This window comes from Ptychodera flava, chromosome 5 (genome assembly GCF_041260155.1).
Source record: "Ptychodera flava strain L36383 chromosome 5, AS_Pfla_20210202, whole genome shotgun sequence".
Classification (NCBI taxonomy): Eukaryota; Metazoa; Hemichordata; class Enteropneusta; family Ptychoderidae; genus Ptychodera; species Ptychodera flava.
Genome location: NC_091932.1, coordinates 22858775 through 22879926, shown reverse-complemented (window position 1 = coordinate 22879926; position 21152 = coordinate 22858775). Strand labels below are relative to the sequence as shown.

General features: G+C 38.3%; 1 protein-coding gene across 2 annotated transcripts; it reads left to right on the top strand.

Moving 5' to 3' along the window:
- The first annotated feature begins 203 nt into the window (after window positions 1-203).
- LOC139133284 (uncharacterized) lies at window positions 204-19574 on the top strand. Of its 2 annotated transcripts, XM_070699812.1 has the most exons (7): window positions 204-454; window positions 689-1291; window positions 11192-11290; window positions 13594-14313; window positions 14739-14840; window positions 16228-16509; window positions 17173-19574. In XM_070699812.1, exons 4-7 carry the CDS (start codon window positions 13686-13688, stop codon window positions 18033-18035), a joined length of 1875 nt encoding a protein of 624 aa, XP_070555913.1. In that variant the 5' UTR covers window positions 204-454; window positions 689-1291; window positions 11192-11290; window positions 13594-13685; the 3' UTR covers window positions 18036-19574. The 2 variants fall into 2 exon arrangements, with proteins under 2 accessions (XP_070555913.1, XP_070555914.1); XM_070699813.1 differs by lacking the exon at window positions 11192-11290.
- The last annotated feature ends 1578 nt before the right edge of the window (window positions 19575-21152 follow it).

Here is a 21152-nt window from a genome sequence, read left to right as displayed (position 1 = left end):
AGTAAGTCATTCTGTAAGTCACTCTGTGTCACTGATACACTGCCCTAAATAAAAAAGATATTCCGCGCGAAAGAAGGCCGAACTGTTCAAATCCAAAGACCACCTGTTGATCCTATGAGGCTTGCGCCCTCTTCAGTTATCTAGCTCTTTTCTTTTTGTGTACAAAGGCAGCTCAAGGCAACACGGTGAACAAAACAAACAAAACAAAAAAAAAACGAATGAAAGTGAATGATTGACGCGATTACGCAAGACAGCGCCAGTCGCGCTTTCACACAATATTCTCTTGTGCAAACGCGTTCGCCTTCGATCGTTTGCGGCAGAATGCCGTCCGCGTTCGAAGAGCACGCGCATGAAACCGGAAGATCGATACTCCGCTAAATCAAATTATTCGTGAATATTTATTTACTGAGTCAACGATCAATTTCTAACAAAGAAGTATCGTTTGTTCAACAAGGTATGTAATTTTGACGAAACACTTCTCCCATTTATCGCAATTGTGCATTTTTATCTCAAACTAAATACAATACTGTTATTCGCTTGGGTAACTATTGGCCCCGGCTTCAACCTCACCAGGCCCCGTTGTCCACAATTTCAAACTTGTCGCTTCCGTTGTTGATTTTATCAAAGCATTGAAAATCATCACGACCGCAGCGCCAGTCATGCATTGATGTTCTTTTGACTCGCATAGATTACCTGGTAACAAACGCTCAGCATCGCCGAGATTTGAATACTCACTGAGTTCGTTTGTCACGGCCTCGACGTACCAGCAACGCTGGGCCCATTGACAAGACATTCACCAGTTGGCATCAAGGAAATGTAACGCCCTTTTAAGAGAAGACGGTGCTTGATTTACACAGTATATCGACTCGCATTCAGTGGCGTTTACAAAGCGGCTGAAACGGAGAAAATAAGGGGTCGTCTTTGAGAACCAAATCCTGTGTGATCCGGCGGCGACCAACCTCACAAATCTTCGCAAGCTGCACACTCTCCATAGGGAATCAAGTATCTACGTAACCGGTATACCTGCCAAGGCGCATTGCTTGCGTCACTTCAAAGGGGCGTGTAACGTGACTGGTCGAGGAAACTGACCAACGATTTTGTGGAGACGTTCTGGTGTGTCGATAAAGCTGAGGGGACATTAAACTTCCGGCAGTTCACGAGCGACGTCCCCGAATACGACGCCGTCATTGCTCCTTGCTGAAAGGACGGCGTTCACTGTCAAGGTGGAATCACAATCATGGCTGCCTGCTTTGTCAAGACGTTGCTGGTGATCATCAACTTCATTCTCTGGGTAAGTAGTTTTGAACATTTTTTGACTTGGTTTTCAACCAGAGATACCTTGTAGTTAGAAACTTGGCCATGTGTCATTTTCGCACACAGCCATGACATTGAGTGTAGCGAGAGGTACACAAAGTAAACAAATCACACTGATATGGAAAACAAGTTCAAGTGTTATCCATGCTGTGGTGACCATGACATGTCCTATGAGTCGTAGTGACACATCGGAACGAAATCGCCACCGTCCTCATTTTCGTCTCACACTGTGGGTGATAGTGAACCTGAAGAAAACTGTATTTATCGTATTTATGAAGTTTTAGACGAAAATCTGGACGGCCAATGTTTATAACTGCTTAAAATTGAATGAGACTTTGCTAAATGATGTGTTAACAAAAGGCAATGAACAAGAGTAAGAACAACGCATTGTCGAGGTACTGCGTCATAAATAGTATCATTAGAACACCCAGTTGCCGTTATAGTCACCGCGTTGATTAATGTGTTTTACCTGGGTTTGAAACGATGCAGTAAAATGCTATTCCTTTAGAACAACTGGTATTAAATAAATTTGCCAAATCATTACATCTTTGACATTCTCATAATCAAGACCTGAAACTACTTTGAAACAGTTGAAGTATAGATATCGAAATTACATCACGCACTATGAAACCAAACGCTAAAAAAACTACAGCGAGTCATTCCCCACAACGAGGCCCAAATCACAGTTTTTACAAATCGATATATCGAGTTATATGTTGCATTCGCCAAGCGCGGGCGAACGAGCAAACATAGTAAGCGAAAAATATATTATACGTACAAAGAGATCAGTTTATTTTGGCATACCATATGCCTCTGTTTCCTATTCTATACCTCTTTGTTATTGCGTGCATTCAACGAGAATTTGACGGTCAAATGAATGCAGTCAACATGCTCAAAGCTGCAATATGGCGGACAGCGATCTTGGCGACACTCGATTGTAGCAAGCGCCTTTGGGTACTGCTTTTTGATTTACCAAAAGTTACGGATTAGTGGGCGGTCACTCATGCTCACAATGCTCCTATAAGTTTATAAACCACGACCTAAGGCGTCGACCTCTGTTGTGTGTTTTTTTGGCCTCTGGAATTACAGACGATTCCGGTCACTTTCGACCCAATCGTCTATCCGACGGATGACGAGTTGACGTGGCCTATTTTCACACGTTGAATTAATCTTGAAGTCACGACATGGTGTATGATACATGGAGATGAAAGCATGTGTCAAATAGTTGGTCGCCAATATATGCTGTTGTTGTTGATTTCTCGAGACAAAAGTCCAGTGTTTTACCTGTGTAATCAGTCGGCGTTACATTTCAAAAGCACGACGTCTTATGTTACTAGTTTAGAAACCTGACTCTAGTAAGGATTCGGGGACCTTTACACACACACACGCACCCACAGGGCTTTGCTCGTACAACCTAGATGAAGAATAGGATTAAACCACTGACTGGCGAAATACTTGTTAAGCTGTGATTACACTCTTACGGCTACGAGTAATTCCTCTCGACATGTTCGTGTCAAATCTTTAATAACTATAAACCTCAAAATCTTGAATTCTACACAGCGACTTATTTAGCTACCAGGCCATTTCTTGCACTGTTCCAGAACAACCTTCAGTTGTTTGTTGTACACAAGGAAACGAAGTGTAAACGACACGCAATTTTCAGCATTCTGCTCCTTGAGCTATTTGTTGGTCAGTAAAGCTCCTCGCAGTCACGCGCCTATAGAAAACACTGAGAATTTTTCCTCCTTGTGCAAACAATCTCCGTGCTCCTCCGGTGTGACCCTCAGTTTACCTTTACGTTTCAAATTTCTCCGTATCCGGGAATCGACATCCGCGGCGATGTGTTCGTTTCTAGCCCGGGGTAATAAATCAAGTATCCCGGAGTCATGGCCTGCCATGTGGCTAGGCAACACTGTAATCCGTAAAAATACCTTGAAGTAGTGGAGGCGCTGATAGGAAACGCGTTGAACAACAAGACAGCGTACCTAATGTATAATAAGTGAAAGTTGATTTCTTGAAACTAAACCAAGCGCTAGAACATCGATTGATTGATTGATTGATTGATTCGTTTGTTTGTTTGTTATTTTATTTATCTTTTTATTTACTTATTATTTGCGATTTATTAATATGTTTTATTCTTGTTTCTCTTTGATAACTCATTATAAAATAATGAATGACAGAATAACTGCAGTATCACTTTTATTCATAATTTATTTCATCAAGGTTCATATTTTCTTTGCTAGTTTATGCTGTTATTTAAACTTTTCATGATTATTCATGGCAATGACATTGCCACGATCCTCCAGGATGACCCTAGTAGTATTTTGTGGTTTCAAAGACCATCTCTGACCAACTACTATTGTTCATACGTGGATTTAACCCTTTCACCACCATGGTTTGTCCCAAATCCATTGTTTTCTATGGTAAAGTTGGACCTGTACACAGGGAACTGGGGGTGAAAGGGTTAAGGTAAATTGCGTTGAGGGGATTCGGACTCTCACATTCTGATAATTATTTTCTGATCTACGACTAGTGGGGGGCCGTTATAAAGCTCTTGGAGTTAGTTTTTCAAAAATCGAAAATGTTATTTTTACCATGGAGTTAGCACATAGCAGTAATTTTGAATTCCAGTACCTAACTTTACACTTTGACCCCCATTTTATTCTTGATTAGATCATTTGTTACTATACTACCTAACTTTGCATGGTGACAACTCCCCACTCCATTTTATTCTTGATTTGGTAAGAGAATTGCTGAAATTTTCATCGAGGAAAAGTTTGAGCAAAAGTTTTAATCTTTCACTTTCGAGGTGCGTCCTACCATAATAAGAGACAGCGCTTTCATTCGTCCGGGTTTATGAGCATGCTATCCGGGTGACGTCATTGTATCGGCATTATTACGTCGAAATTGGAGACATCGTTACAATAGACGTCATCGGAATTTAGGGCAACCATTGCCAAATGGGAGTGGTGCAGCGATCAGATACGTGTGAAATCAACTACACACACGTGCAACATGTGAAAAACTAAGGAGAATAAGTTGGTGTTTTTTTCAAAGAAGGTTTTTCAATCTGCTGTTCATCAGCAGTATTTCTATTGTCAACAAGTCTCTATCCATTACACTGTTAATGAATATCATGAATAAGGAGTGGGTGTACCTACTGAATCTCAATCGTAGGGAAAGGTGAACAGTCAAAACACCTAACAATAAAACTCACATTTCTGCGTCCGCGAAGGTTATGCGAGGTCACTGCGCCAACTTTCAAACAGAACCCTTCCCGGACAGAATGTGATAAAAGCCCTGACGTATATATTGTAGAATTGTCAACACACATCATGAATATGTAACTTAAGAACTAATAGCCTCCTTTAGAGTATGATATATTGTGTATATGAAAGATTTTGTCGTTGGACGAGAATTGAAAGTTAACGTAGAGAGCCAAAGACATAAAGAGTTTTTGAATAAAGATTTATAATAAAGTGTGTTTTCGTATACTGCTATATGTCCCCCCACCCACACACACACAATCTATGTGAGAGAGAGAGAGAGAGAGAGAGAGAGAGAGAGAGAGAGAGAGAGAGAGAGAGAGAGAGAGAGAGAGAGAGAGAGAGAGAGAGAGAGAGAGAGAGAGAGAATGTCGTCAAATGGTGAGGAAGGACGGAAAGGAAGTATAATATTCGGAAACATTTTGCCATTTGTATTCACAACAGAGTATTCGTTATGGTGTTTGACATGTTTTGAGTTAAGGTGAAGTACTACGAATTACGTCAAAATTAGGTTGTGGTGTCATTTTCTTGAAACTTTGCACAGATATTTTTTGAAGTTGTGCAAGTGCAAAAATGAAATAAAACATGGGGGTCACCATGCTCGTTTCCATGGAAACGGACGTTAAAATGGCGTCGTTAGAAATAATTAAAATGATATAATTCACTTAAACTAAAGAAAGCAATTATTAAACGCTTAGCAAATGAGTTAATTTTAATAAATACCAAGACTTAAGATCCATATCTATCGAATGTATAGTTTTCATGATGTTTGTAAAGAAATTTTAACAAAAGTATCGATTACAAAATGACGATATCGAAATTATATCACTACATAATTTTCGAACTTTCTTCCTGTCGGTTTGAATGGTGTCATTTTGACCAAACTTGGCGAATAAAATCCTGACATTATACCATTTAGTTTACACTTTTAATAAAAGGGTGTCACTACGCTACTTTTTACAATATCTCCAGGTGAATGGGTAATTTGCGCCATGTAAATGGGAGAGAAATGTTAATTTTTCGCTCATATTGAATAAAAACCAGCTTCCTAGGGGGTCAAAATATGACAAGGTTATAGGTCACATGTATTTCTAAGAGACTGGGTCAAAAAATTAGGTAAAAGCGCAAATTCAACAATGACAGGTGATGTTAAATACATGCGCTACAAAGTAACCCATTTGCGGCGGGCTGGAGTTAAATCTGCGCAGAAACGTTCTAAAGCGTGTGCGCGTTCGAATTCGTCGCCCTTTACCTTAATTAGGGCCAGAGACCAGCTCTGGAACTGTTAGTTTTTGCTCACTTTCCTTCTTTCTTTCTTTCTTTCTTTCTTTTCTTTCTTGCTTTCTTTCTTTCTTTCTTTCTCTATTTCCGGTATTACTATCATAGAACATGCTCTACACAAATTTTACCATAATTACCCTAATTACCCAGAATGCATTGCGACACGCTTATGACGTCATCGCTCAACTCAGACGGGTTTTACGGGCATTTCTTGTGTGTTTATTTATTTATTTTTTATTCTGCATTGCTCGACTATCATATTGCGTTCAGCTATTAATAATTCTAGCTTTTTTCGCTTTGTTTTTTGTTGCTTTTTGATTTTATTTTTCTCTAAATACTCGCCGTACGTGGCGCTATACTGTTTCGCCCGAATGTAACAATGGCGGCACATAAGATGGCTTCGGTCGCATAGAGAGAGAAAATTATAGCTTTCCCTAAATTTACAAGCGCGGCTGGGTACATCGTGTACCTAGGCGAGGTGGGTGTGCTCGAAAACGAAGGTCAATGCAAAATTTGGATTCAAAATCGGCTGTTTTGGCGGAGAAACTGCCCGCCGTATTTCTGAGGAGCCACCAGCGGTTTTTCCCCAGTTTTTCCTATATCACTCAGTCTGCGAGGCCGTTAACACACAGGCCGGTAACACACAGCCGTCACCGCACCGGCGCCGGCATGCGTTGGCTGCACGTTAAAGCAGCTCAACTTTCCAAGATCAAACGGTCAGTATCTCGTGAAAACAGCGACATTGCAATGAAAATTGTTTTAGTCTGTGCTTTTAATCAAATGAAAATGCATGTGGCCTCGGTTTTCAATTTCAACGGCCTAGGTCCGATGTTTATCTCTCGTCTGATCATCGTCGTAAACCACGCACCTCTTTACGGCAACAACTCAGCGCTACCCGTCAAGCGATTGACTTTTGCGTAGATCAGCGGAGCGAAAATTATTGCTCTGGCTCGCGAGAATGTCGTCTGATATACATTTCCGTGCGTTGTATATATATTAGTTTATTCGGTAATATAGGCCACCGGCCTTTTTACAATACAGGAAAAATAAACAGAGACAAACTAGGGGCTTACACATAGTCTTGTTTGACAACAAAACAACATATTTCTTGATAGGTATATTTACAGTAAATTCTCTCTTCGTCTGAAACTGTAAAAAATATACTTTGATAGTTTCAAAATTGTACGATGACACGGAGAATTCATCAGATTTATAAATTTCCTAAGAGATGGTATTTCATAATAATATGGTGAAAGAAAACGTTTTCTCAAATCAGTGTACACAGGACACACCAAACAGAAGTGAAACTCATTTTCAATCTGATGCATATCACATAATTGGCATAGCCTGTCTTCCCTTGGTATATTCTCAAATCGACCACTTTCAATGCAAAGATTATGGTTTGAAACTCTAAGTTTACAAAGTGCTCTTCTAAATCTATCAATATTCACAACACTTAAATATTTCTCGAAAACAAGGTTATTTTTATACAATCGATAAGTATCCAACTTGGAGACAGTATCAAGATTTATTTTCCATTGCTGGGAACCAATATCAGAGTTTCTTTCTTTGTTTGAATTCAGAAAGAAAAGTAACCTCATTGCCTACGGTTTGCATTACCCAAACAATACCAAAACCAAAGCTGAATAAAAGGTCTTTAACATTTTTAGCCCAGCAACAGTACCCCTTTTCTGCCATATCAAATTGATAATTATAACATTGTTTAAGATATGTATCATTGTCACTACGTAACAATTTCAGCCAGTATTTAATAATACGAGGCAATCTCACTGATTGTAATGGCAATCGACCAAGTTCTCCCAAAACAGCAGAGTTACATGTTCTTGTACTAACCTTAAGGACATACTTACAGAATAAATTATGAACTTTTTCAATAGCAAAACCTTTATGAAATCCCCACACTTCACATCCATACATGAGAATTGGTAATACTTTACAGTCAAATATTCTTAAAACAATCTTAATATCCAGATCCTTAAATTTATGCAACTTTTTTTTAATATTATACACTGCTTTTTTACCCTGTATGGCCAAGTTTTCTTGGGCACTTGTCCATATACCTGAGCAGGAAATCATTAAACCAAGGTAGTTAAAATAAGAAACTACTTCCACCTGAATTCCTTCCAAATACCATTTTTCATAATTTTTCAACCTCCCTCCATTTCTAAAAACCATAATTTTTGTCTTGCTTGCATTAATTTTTAACTTCCATTTCTTACAGTAATTGCTAAGTTTATCTAGTTGTCGTTGCAAACCAATTACATTACTGGAAAAAATAATTAAATCGTCAGCAAATAATAAATACAATAGCTTTAACATTCCAACATACACTCCACTATAGAGACCACTATTCAGGGTTTCTCCAATGTCATCAATAAAAAGATTAAACAGAAGAGGAGAAAGTATAGAGCCTTGCTGGACTCCAAATGTACACTTAAAAAAATCACTTATTCCTTGAGGTGTTCTGATACAAGATTTGACATTATCATACATAGATTTTAACACTTTCAACATTTTCCCTTTCATACCAAGCTTCAACAGTTTATAGAACATTGCACTACGATCAATTCTATCAAAAGCTTTTTCGTAATCTATAAATGCACAGTATAACCTAGTTTTGTGTTTTGAAAGGTACTTCCAGACTGTGGTGTCAAGTATAAAAATGTTGTCAATAGTACTATGATTCTTTCGAAAACCGGCTTGTGCTTCTGAAAGAGGGCAATTATTTTCAACAAATTTTAAAATACGCATATACATAATATTACAGAAGACCTTAGTAATAATGGGTAGAAGCGTTATACCTCTATAATTGTTCGCAGAATCACGCGAACCTTTTTTGTGAAGAGGAACAATCATGCCTTTGGCCCATTCGATTGGAAAGTTACCCGAGTTGAGAATTTTATTACACAGTTTCAGTAGTATAATTCTAAATTCTTCGCCAGTACACTTAAAAAAATCCACAGGTATACCATCGACACCAGCAGCTTTACCGGTTTTTAACTTCTTGATTGACGAGTCAATTTCCTCAAGAGTAATTTCACTGTCAAGAATATTACTATCTACATCAATACTTTCTAATCCACTACTTACAGACTCATGGAAAGAAAAAGAATCATTTACACAATCTTCAACTTCCTGGTAAAAATCCCGAAACTCATCATCTGAATTACCTGGGGTATTGAACAAAGTAGAGAAGTAGTCGACCCACTCTTTAGGAGATATTGTATCTGAGGCTCCAGGAGTGAAAGGCCTCAACATAGACCAAAAACGTTTTGAATTGACATCCTGAGCTGCTTCAACAAAATCCCTCTGTTTAGACATATCCCACATTTTCTTCTTATCCTTCAGAAGGTTGCGATATTTACGTTGAAGAGATTTAAAATCACCAAAAGAAGAAGCATGAGGCATACTTTTATGAAGTTTAAGTGCCTTTTTAACATCAGACTTCAATCTACTACATTCCTCATCCCACCATTCATTTACTTTGACAAAGCGATTTTTTACTTGACCTTTAACCATACATTCAAGTGACTTATAAATCAAATTATTTAAGCAATCAATGGCATCATTTATATGCCCGCCATCTATTAATTCACACAATTCAGACAAACCAAAGTTCGTAAGACCATTTCTCCAAAAGTTTCTCACATTTTCGGTGAGGTTTCCCTTCCATTTACAGCTAAACACATAGTTAATACCAATATTGGTAACATTAGCTTGGTATTGTGCACTAACATTACATGCAAGTAATTGAAACTAGAAAGCAGAGGCTGGTGATCTGACTCTGGTGTAGTGTCAATATACATAACTGATAGTAATTGCAAATAACTGTAGGGCAATAACAGATAATCCACAACACTGCCACCATTTTCTGTTACATAAGTGTAATCACCACTGCCTTTGTTTTTAAAATATCTACCATTAACAATTATTAACTCTGTACTTTTACACAAGTCGAGTAAATGTCTACCATAATCGTTAACAACTGTGTCATGTGACTCACGTGGTGGTAAAACAGGATTGACGTAACTGTCATCAATCGGTAAAAATATGTTATTACTCTCAATTGTATCGGTGAGATTACCAGTACGGGCATTAAAATCACCACATATAACAACCAGGCCTTCATCATTCATAGCTGTGTAGTTGGCCAAATCGTTTTCAAGTACCTTGAACATTTCATCGTTGGCATATTGGGATGACCTTTCTGGTGAGAAATAAGTAACACAAACTAGAAGGGAATTGATTATGTAATCTTCTTTCAGAGAAATTTTCACCCAAAGAAAATCTTCAGCTGCACTGGGCAGCTGTTCAACATCTTTACATATCGATTTCTTCACAAAGCATGACACTCCACCTGAATACCTTCCAAGTTGGGTGCGTTTTTGTCTAGCCACGTTTACAGATACATAGTCGGCCAAATTAAACTGGGTAGAATTACGGGCCCATGTTTCTGTCAAACAAATTACATGAAAATTGGTTAAATAAGAAATAAATTCCTGGTCCAAAAACTTACTGCTTAAACCATTAATATTCCAACAAATAAATGAAATACCAACATCAATAAATTGACCTGCAGTTCCATTACTACTTTTAGATGGGCTGTTAGTGTTAGTCCCGTTGCTATTATTACGGCTTTGGCCTAACCCCTATCTATGATTATTAGCCATCACGGCACAAATGTCTTTAGAGGCTTCGTCATAAACATACAGTGATCCGTCGATCTTCAACTTGTCGTAATTGAGGAAGGCACGTTTCCCTTCATCTCTGGCTTTCTTTAAAAACGGAGCCAACTTTCTTCTAGCCTCACGTGTCATTGGTGAAAAGTCCTCGGAAACACCGAACGGGGTATTCTTCAACCGCCTCCTTGAAGTTTGTAAAACTTGCTCTCTTTGTTTGAACCGCGAAAACTTTGCAATAATTGGCTGAGGACGGGACTTAGCATTGGTCAGTCTGTGAACCCTCTCAAAATCGAAATTACTCCCATCCAGATCCAATGTCTCGGAAATAAATGACTTTACCTTACTTTCTGATTCTTCCCAGGTTTCGTTGGGTGCCCCCGTATGTATCTGTTTCGTTTTTACCGTACATGTAGGCATTTGTAATCTGTGGACTGCCTTGCTTTTAGTTGTATATCATTGTGTTTACTGCTAGCAGCCCTATAGGTACGTGCTTGAATATTAAAAGCACTCTTTCATTCTGCACCTATCTTTGTCACACATTCTCTTGTTTCTTCCGCTGCTCTGGTCTCTGGAACTTCGCTTTTGCTTGCAAATGCTTTCTAGTCTTACTTTGTGTTTTCTTTCTAGTTAATTGGAAGCGCTCTGATTGGAGGAGCTGTGTATGTTTTGGTAGCGGAGCCAGGTACTTTGCCTTTAGCGGAGCTAGAGCTCTTTGCCGGTGCTAAGGTATGCCAGTGGTGTTAATATGGAGTTTATGATTAGATATATTTATAAATAAATTTGTGCAATAAACCGAGGCTGTTCGGTTTCAGAATCTCTTGTTAATGCTGATTGAAGTTGTTAACTTCCGAAATATCAACCCTGACAGTTGGACTCGGAGTTAACGATGGAATGAAATTGATTTGTTTCCACGTACCGGGTGCGCGTTTGTGTGTATGTGTAAATACAACCCTTTTCAGAATTAGAGCGCGAAGCCACTGCAGTGAACTGCAATAAAACTGCTTACACTAATTAGTTTCAGCTGTAGCCGTGGCCACTTTGGTGTTGAACAAGGCTACTTGATAAAGACCAAAAAGTCTGCTTGTACAAAGGCAAAACTAGCTCTGTCTGAGGCTCGAGTTGTAAATGAGAGTTTACGATTGGCACCCTGTGTTCAAGATTAAGATACAATGTAACATTACAATGCACTGGTCCATGTACAAATCTTTTTTATTTCAACTTCCCCAGACAAACTGTCTGCATGGGACATACAATGTTGTCGACTTTGCCAGCTGGCTACAGCTGAAACTAATTAGTGTGAGCAGTTTTATTGCAGTTCACTGCAGTGGCTTCGCGCTCTAATTCTGAAAAGGGTTGGATCTGAAAATCTGAGATGCGTAGCTTCGATGACATGCTTGAATAATCAATTTCTGTATTCAATCATTTTCTGACCAAATTTATACCCAACGGACAACCCAACTCTAATGGCCAAAAATACAGTTTTATTGATATCATTCCCATGTATTAACACTGATTTATAACATGTCGTCTTGTCGGTATACCTAGTCTTATTTCGTTTTGATTTTTTGAACGCGGATGTCGACAGAACTCACCCAACATGATGGATAATGCGATACACAGTACAGCCGTGTTTGTATTATTCAAGATCGGGTGTCATGTTAACCATTTACATTTTTTGGACACTGGCTTGATAGCAAGGTGCAAGCTGGGGTGATATGTTTGAGGGTGGTGTGCCAAAGTTCAAATGAATATAAAAATGTGTGTTTACGAAATTCACCAACATATTGTACTTTTCACGATAGCACATAAAAGTAAATACATGGCCATTTTTGCAAACAGCTGCATCGGTAACGAAGACGTGCTATAACGTCTAATACACAGTGATACAGCATATGATAGAGACAGCCACTAAAGCTGTTCATTTAAAAAACGTGCTCGCAATTGGTTTAGTAGCGGGGAAAACAGATAATTCTATCATTGGACGTGGATGTGAGCATGTCAGTGGACGAGAAGGAGAACAAAACTTTTTCGTTCAGTGGGCGGGCCCGAGGAAATAATTTGCAAAACTCTGCACTTGGGAAAATACGTCGACCTCGCCAGTCAAAGTTCATTGTGAACTTTATTCTTTTAAGCCCAAAGGAAATAAATGTCTTTATGAACCTGAAAGATAGCACACTTCTGTGGGAAGGACTAAATCATATGTTGAACTTTAGTTATGGGGGCTTCCTGTGGTGGGGAGACAGTAACTGAGGAGTTTGGGTTTGGGTGAGAGGAAGAGGGGATACCTAAAATTCTTTTAAATACTCACTTTACACTTAAAAACACTGAAATCACCTTTTGTTGAAATTTATCGAAATTTATTTATTTCTCCTGTCAAGATCATTGACATAGTAAAATTTATGGTAAGGCCATTTAAAGAAAATTCTTTGTTTTCCGTCCTAGGATTTTTGCAAAACCTACCAGCCGCCAGCCAGGCAAAATCCGAGCACAGACAAAAAACATAAGTGTATTAACATAAGCAATTTTGTATTCGGTTTCTTTTGGAAAACAATTTTTTCTTTGTAATAAATGTAACATTGTGTTGTTTGTTCTTAATTTTCTCTGAAAACCTACCAGCACGCGGACGGCAAACAAAGAATTTTATATTAAGCGCCTAATAGATATACTGGTTTCTCTATCTTTTAAAACCATTGAAAAACCAATATCCTGAAACTCATCGAAGCAAGTATATTAAATTCATTGTAAGGAATACATAGAACAAAACCACTTGACTATATATTTCACATGAAATCTCATTTCTAATTCTCACACACTAACTTAATTTTATTTTAGTTTATTTGAATCTGTGAGAAAAAGACTTCATCTTTGCAGATAGAAAATCCAGTGTCTGTTTGTATATCTGTATATGTAGCTGTCCATCCACTGCGAAACAATTTAACGTGTGTCTTTGATATTTGGTAAAGGGTGTTGTTGGTTGTAGAGTTACATATGTAGCCAGTAACTTGAATATATTTTTTGTTTTATGATAGGAGTAAAATAACAAGAAAACCATTTGAAAAGGATATTCTGCAACTACCAAATTCGTCTCTGATCTTGGCCGTCTCCTACTGTCATCACCACGATGTCAGAAATTGACCTGCAGCGACAGTACAAGGGGACCCACATCTCAAATCTAACCAAGCGCTTTGAAGGTATGACGGGTTCACAAGGCCATCGCCAGCATCTAATGGCACCCCAGGCACCGACCTTTAGAGACACAGCCGTGCAGACAGATACACCTGTACTGGACTCGCTGAACGGTTGTTGTTGTAGATGTCACGTGCACAGAACAACGATCCAAGCCGCCACACAAACAGAAAACTTTACAAAGTTCATTAAATCCGAACCAGTGGTTCAGGCCAACTCACAATTCGAATCAGAGTCAAGTCTACATTTTTCAAGGAAGGATTTGCAAAATGAACAAACTCTAGACGTCCCACCAAGACAGTCCAGCAGTCCTTCAAAAGAAGAACAAACCACCACGTTGAAAGTTCCCGAACCAGATGGGCACTCTGATTCACACAGTGAAACTCACACCAGTGGCAGTGATAGTGACATTGAACCAGACTCAGACAGACCTTTGATCAGAAAGGGCAGTGTTGAGAAGGACTTGAAGAACTTTGTGCGAAGCAACAGGTTGAGCATGGACGTTATGATGTCAGAGAAAACATTCCAGAACTTCTACAAAAAGATGGAGTCTGAGATTATATGTAAGTTTGTAAAATTATGTGTGAGTCATGATTGCCAGCTTTTGCCAATTCAACAACCATATACAAGCATATATACCAATGGTCTCTGCTAACCAGCCTCTATGAGTCTACTATGGTACAATAAAGAACTTGCTCAAACAAAAAGACACAGAAAACAGACGTGAACATTATCACTTTTGTAAATTACATGTAACAGCAAGTTTAGAGTTTCTTTTGTCGCATTCGATTATTCGTTAAAGAGCCTAGGCTTTGCTTATAGGCCTTTGCAAATTTTGCTATTTTTTAATATAAAAGAATTTAAACAGCCCCGAGAACACCAAATGCATGCTGCTGTAATACCCTTATTCACCGTATTAAGTGAGTAATTTGCAAGAATAATGACAAAACATACGTTTAAATTTCTTATCAACTACTTAAATTCTCAGCGAGGATGACCTTACCGTTTGATACAATAATCGAGAAGCTCACCGGTGCCCTGCTAAATGAAAGTCAGAAAATACAGCACACTGTCTCACAGTGTAAGATTGGTAAGTATTCAATAAAACATCATAGCCTTTAGAATCTCTGTAATGAGACTAGACCCTCAATGGACTGTGTACACTGGCACTCAAAGCAGATCGGAGTGCTCCCTCTTATAAAACGCACCTCGGGGACAGACATTCGGACTCAAAAACTTTTACAATTCTCTTCTGATATACCACTTGTGGGGCTTCATTTTAAAGCTCTTGGTGTAAGAAAACTTTTCACCGGCTTAGTTTTTCGAATTCGAAAATTTTTATTTTCTCCATATTAGAACAGGGATGGCGGCCATTTTGAATTTCAAATAGATCTTGGGTTATTTGTTTCTCTAGTGCCAAAATTTGCGCGGTGACCTCCGATTTTTATTCTTGATTTTGAAAGAGAATAGTTGAAGGATTCAACAAGGAAAGTTCTAGCAAAAGTTTAAGTCTTTCACTTTCGAGGCGCATACTACCTCAAAGAAACGTCAACTGTCATCTTTTGTTCAAAGCATGAAATCTTGATATTCCTGTCTGCAAAATTTGCCTGTAAATATTGTTCAAGTATCCAACTCTGATAATAACTACTTATTGTCAATAGAGAGTGTTCATGCATCTCAACTCATACACTATACAGCGACTGTTATAGATCAGGGTAGAGAAGTGAAAGTTACTGTGGTACAGGCATTTAGCTATGTGCAAATTTTCCAATATTCGACAATTAAGACCTGCTTGTACTTTGTTCCTCAGGATTTTGATTCACTTTCTATCTGCAATCAAACTAATTCTGATTTTAAAGTGGGTAGATTGAAGGTACAATCTTCTATTATATATTTTCAGTCCATTTTGAAATTCATTTTTTTTTTCATTTTTGATTACCCATATCCCAAGATTGATTGGTCCAAATTTAGATAACTGTAACGGTAGCTATTATTTATTTTATTCCAAGAATAAAATTGGCAGATTCATTGTATCTTTCATTACTGAATAACCATTTAAATTTCCACATCAACATATCAATATTTTTTTATCAACACAGTCAATCACCACGATATTAATTAAGTCTTACATAGAGGTTTAAGGAAGGGTTGATCAGTTAGCAAGTATCCATATGCAAGAATAAAAGAAACTGATCCAAAACCAATGCTGACCAACCATAATAAAAATAAGACAATTTTAACTATTCGATATGATGATTTATCATTAACGGCCTTTGCATACTTGAGCTGATGTCATTTTAGCCGGTTTTGAAGAGGGGTGGGGGTGACCGTATAACATTTTCCGATAAATTTTTGAAGATATCATTTAATTTCATCTTTCAATCTTCACCACAATGGCCATTGCACACTGACAAACAAACAAACAAACGAGAATGAAAGAGAATGGAAAATTAATTGCATGCAATTCTGTATTCTAGGACCCACCCATGTACATGGAGACATGCACCTCCAGATAGGGGACCACAATGAAATGGTCATTGGGAAAATAGAAGAACGAGATTCAGAGCAGGAAGAGGCGGAAGATGTCATCATCCAGCGTGGTTGCGGAGGGAAACCGATGGAAAATGAGGAGACCACAACACCAGCAGTCGAGCGGGGAGACAAGACCTCAGAATCTGATGAAAGCATCATCATCACCTCCGGGCACACATTACATGAGACACGTGACAAATCATCAACCAATCAAAGTAATAATTCAGGTAGGTCCGCATTTAGAGATAGATACACATGCATTGCCGCGAGCCGTTTGGTTTGGTTGGATCACAATCGCAGGTTACAAACCATACGCTGGTGTACTTCCCCAATTTTTTTTCTCATCGAGAAATTCACCATAAGGGTGTTTGATAAGGTTTCATACGAATTCTCCCATAATATGCTCACTTTTTCAGCAACATCACAATGTAACACAGAAGCAGTTTTATAATACTGACGGAACGAAAATGTGTCACTTTCTTCCCTGATTTCAAAGTAGTAATCCCCCAATATTTTTTAGCATCATAAGGTGGCCTCCATTTTTTTATTTAAATTTTCAAAAACTTTATAAAGTATCAATAAGATTTACATTTATATAGAGAACTTTTCAAAATCTCCTTAAAATCTTATGAATGGTGTATAACAATTAAAAAAGATATCAAAAGCACTAATGCCATTATTTACAATGTGTACTATCTCGCCAATCACATTTTGCTTCTCAGGAAAAATGCCCAAAATGTTGTTATTAAAGTAAAATGCTTTTATTGCGTATAGTGCTGTAGGACACCATAGAATCATACCTGTATTATCTCCTGTCCATACGTGAGACAACGGTCAGATGCATATGATGCATCCATTTTAAAAACATGTTGGCAATGTCCTTTTTGCAGAAGTTCCACACCACCTTGGAAACCAACAAAGTTATGAAAAGTCAGAAAGACACAGAAACCTGATAAATGCTATCAGGAACGATGACATATTCACGATGACCGAACTCTTGAAGACGGAAGATGGCATGGATATGATAGACGGTTTAAACCTACTGCACCTTGTTGCAGTGCACAACCGATACAAGTTGGTTGCACCCCTCTACGCCGTCTGCGATTACGAGGCATTGTACGTAATGAGAGTGGGCTCACAGTCACGGCTGTACAGCGGCATGACGGCGGTTGAAATCGCAGACAAGTTCCAACACAAGGCGACGTCGAACATGATCGAAGTTCACAATATCTTTACGCAGAGTCTGAGTCGGTTGCACCTGGCGGCCAGGAAGGGAGATCTCCAATCAATGTCTGCCCTCTGTGCGAACACCAGAAAAGTGGACGTACCGGGCGTTTACGGGAACACACCGGTGTATACAGCCTGCGTGAGTGGTAAACTTGAAGCAGTCAAGATGCTCATCGAGCATGGAGCCGACGTTACAAAATTGAATGACTGGGGTGATACGCTCTTGCACAGGGCAGCGCGTTGGGGGCAGTACGATGTGGTGGAATTTCTACTCGGGACAACTCTCAGAAGGGACATCAACCGAAAGAATCACAACGGGTGGACGGCACTGCACATGGCCGTGTTTTACGGTAGCGCGTCTGTGGTCAGACTCCTGTTGCAGAACAGAGCTAAAGCAGACACCACTGACGTGAGGAGAGTAAGCCCCCTGGATACAGCAATCGAAGAACGCCACAGAGAAATCGCCAAAATACTTCGGGGAGAGGGGTTGAAGCCCAGACTTCCAAAACGACACAGGAGAAAGTGATAAGGCAGGATCTTTGCTCAGTCATATCTGTGCAAGCACCGCCATCTTAAACCATGAAACACCGGTACTTGTACGGTAATTTCAAAAGGTATAATGGACGTCACACGAGCAAACCAGATGAACAGATTTAATAATCAATTGGTCATCGTAATGACAATATTAGAGTGTGGCTTATTAACCTAGGAATAGCATGTGATGTAACTTCAAAACACTGAGGTCTTTTTAGCTCATATTTGGTTTTATATATAAATACCAAAAAGAGCTTATATGATGAGTCGGTGGTATCTGTATGTCTGTGTATTTGTGGGTATATTTTGTAAATATGTCATTGTCTGTAGCTCGAATCTGTAGAAGATTCGTAGAGTTTCTTGTGTCAGAGATGATACAAAATGCTGGATGTGCTTAGAGGTGAGCCTTACAAAATAGCTGCCATATAGAATCTTCTCTATACGAATGAATCTACTAAATACTACGAGTCTAACAGTTCATCCGAGCTAACATATACATGTTTGAAACAAGGTCATTCAGTGCCTTGTCTTACCCCAAACAGACAGATTTACACAAAGCATTTTAGTTGAAATCGTTTTTTGTTAAATAATATTTAAACGACTTTACAGGGACTCGAGCATTTCTTCAATCCTGTCACGGCTATCCATGATCGCAGCTTACCATTTACAGTGTTGTGTCAGGATTCACGTTCAATAGTTGCATAAAAAGAGTGGACGAGATAAACCAATGTCTTCAATGGCTAGTTCCAACTTTTTTGAAAACATTAATTTTTCAGTTTTTTTCTGAAAACAGAATATTACTTATTTATATTTGATACTGTGATTCATGTAACACAACGATTTGATAATTGATGTCGAGTAACTGATATTTGACACCATTATCAGATAATATCATCGGATAACTGATATTTGACACAATGGTCTATATACACACACCATTATCAGATAACTGATATTTGACACCGTGATTTGTATAATGTTATGATAGGATAACTGTTATTTGACACCACGATCAGTTAACAGTTTGACCCCATGGCGCCATTCGCTTATTGAATTTGGTTAAGTTCAATATTTCAGCCAGAAACCGACCAAACAAATGATACCTTACAAAAGTTTGTTTATGAAGGCAACGATTACAGCTAGATGTTTCTTGAGTGACTGTTCAAGATTATTCAAAAACGTTATAGAATCCTAAAAGAATTGCCTCTTTATCATCGATGTATAATTCGCTTAGTACACATAAATAACTCATGATAAAAATAAAGGGGCGCACAACACACATTTCAAAATAAACGTTGCAGACCAGATGATGAACTATTAAAGGCCAAAAGCCACAACAGTTACAGGCAAATGGAAACGTTTATTGTGATAAGGTTTGATATCTCACTTATACTCTTCATCTTGATCGTTGAAGATATAATTTACAAAATTGTCCGGTTTGCAATGCAAGTTTGTAGCTTTGTTTTCTTGAAGAGTGCGACAAGTTGAAGATATATGTCTAGACACAAATAAACTGTACTACTCAAATGCATCTCTTTTTTCGTGCTTTCTTGCATGTTTGAGGGCGCCAGCATGCTTAAGGAACTTTTACTTTTAGCCCTAAATGAACATAAGGCAATGGGTGATGATAATTTGCCAGCGATAGTTTTAAAAAAATGTGCTGATGCACTTTCCATTCCACTTACTTTCATATATAATCGGTCTATCCATGAGGGAGTTTTCCCGACAAAGTGGAAGAAAGCTTTGGTTGTACCTATACACAAGAAGGGTATAAAAACTAACGTTAGAAATTATCGCCCAGTGTCCCTTTTGTCAATTGTTTCGAAAATGTGTGAGAAAATGATTTCAAGGCATGTATATAACCATGTAAAGTGTGTTTTGTCTGAACAACAGCATGGTTTTTTGCCTGGGCGATCATGTGAATCTAATCTATCTGTCTTGCTTAATGAAGCTCGTATTGCTGTTAATGAGGCAAGACAGTTGGATGTTATATACTAGTATACAGATTTTTCCAAAGCTTTCGACAAAGTAAATCATAAATATTTAGTTTACAAACTTAGTAAGTATGGAATACAAGACGCCCTCCTTGACTGGTTTAGTAGCTACCTAACTAATAGATCCCAGGTAGTTAATGTTAAAGGGTGTAGAGCAGACCCTGTCTTAGTTAAGTCCGGGGTTCCGCAGGGTCACAACTGGGACCACTGTGTTTCATTTTTTATTTAAATGATATATTTGGTAATTTTAAATGTGGCTCCTTAGGCTTTGCAGACGATCTGAAGTTGTTTAAGATAATACGTAGTGTGAATGACTGTTCAATGTTACAAGAAGATATCAATTACTTGTCCACATGGTCTGAGAAATGGAAAATGCACCTTAATTATGCCAAATGTGTAGTACTTCGTCTTTCATTGAAAAGATTGCCAATTGAGAGGGATTATAATATTGATGCTCACAACTTGAAGACTGTTTATAGTTACAGTGACCTAGGCGTGACACTAGACACAAAGTTAACTTTTTCAACTCACGTTGTTTCAATTGTCACTGATGCTCGAAGACTACTTGGCATGCTAAAAAGGTTTGGCAAACGGTTGTCAGTGGATGCATTGCTCGTGGTTTACAAAACATTCATTAGAACTAAACTCGAGTATGCATCAGTTGTTTGGAATAGTATTGACAAAGTGTACTCAGACAAACTGGAAGCTGTACAGCGTAACTTTGTTAAATATTTGTGTTATCTTGTAAATGTAAGGTTTGATGATTATTCATATGATGATATGTGTGTTATGTTTAATTTACCAATGCTGTCTAAACGGCGCACTTATTTTGACCTTTTTTTTCTTCACAAATCAATTAATGCCCTTCTTGATTGCCAACCAATTTGTAATTTACACATTTCTGGGCGATCAACTAGACAGAAACGGACATTTCATGAACCTGGTGGTAGAGTTAAATTTACTAGCAATTCACTTTTTAATCGCATTCCAAAGCTATATAATAGTTTTTATCAATGTCTACCAATTTTTAACATTTCTGTTTCGAGTTTTAAAAGAAAAGCTAAAAGCATTTGCTTTTGAATTTTTACGTTGTCCTTGTTTTGCATGTCATTTGA

What these genes read in the sequence shown, in the direction of transcription:
- LOC139133284 (XM_070699813.1), top strand. Translation starts at nt 13,686, where the DNA reads ATGTCAGAAATTGACCTGCAGCGACAGTACAAGGGGACCCACATCTCA. An exon ending in GATGGAGTCTGAGATTATAT is followed by an intron (nt 14,314 to 14,738) that starts GTAAGTTTGTAA and finishes TTAAATTCTCAG; the next exon opens with CGAGGATGACCTTACCGTTT. An exon ending in CAATCAAAGTAATAATTCAG is followed by an intron (nt 16,510 to 17,172) that starts GTAGGTCCGCAT and finishes TCCTTTTTGCAG; the next exon opens with AAGTTCCACACCACCTTGGA.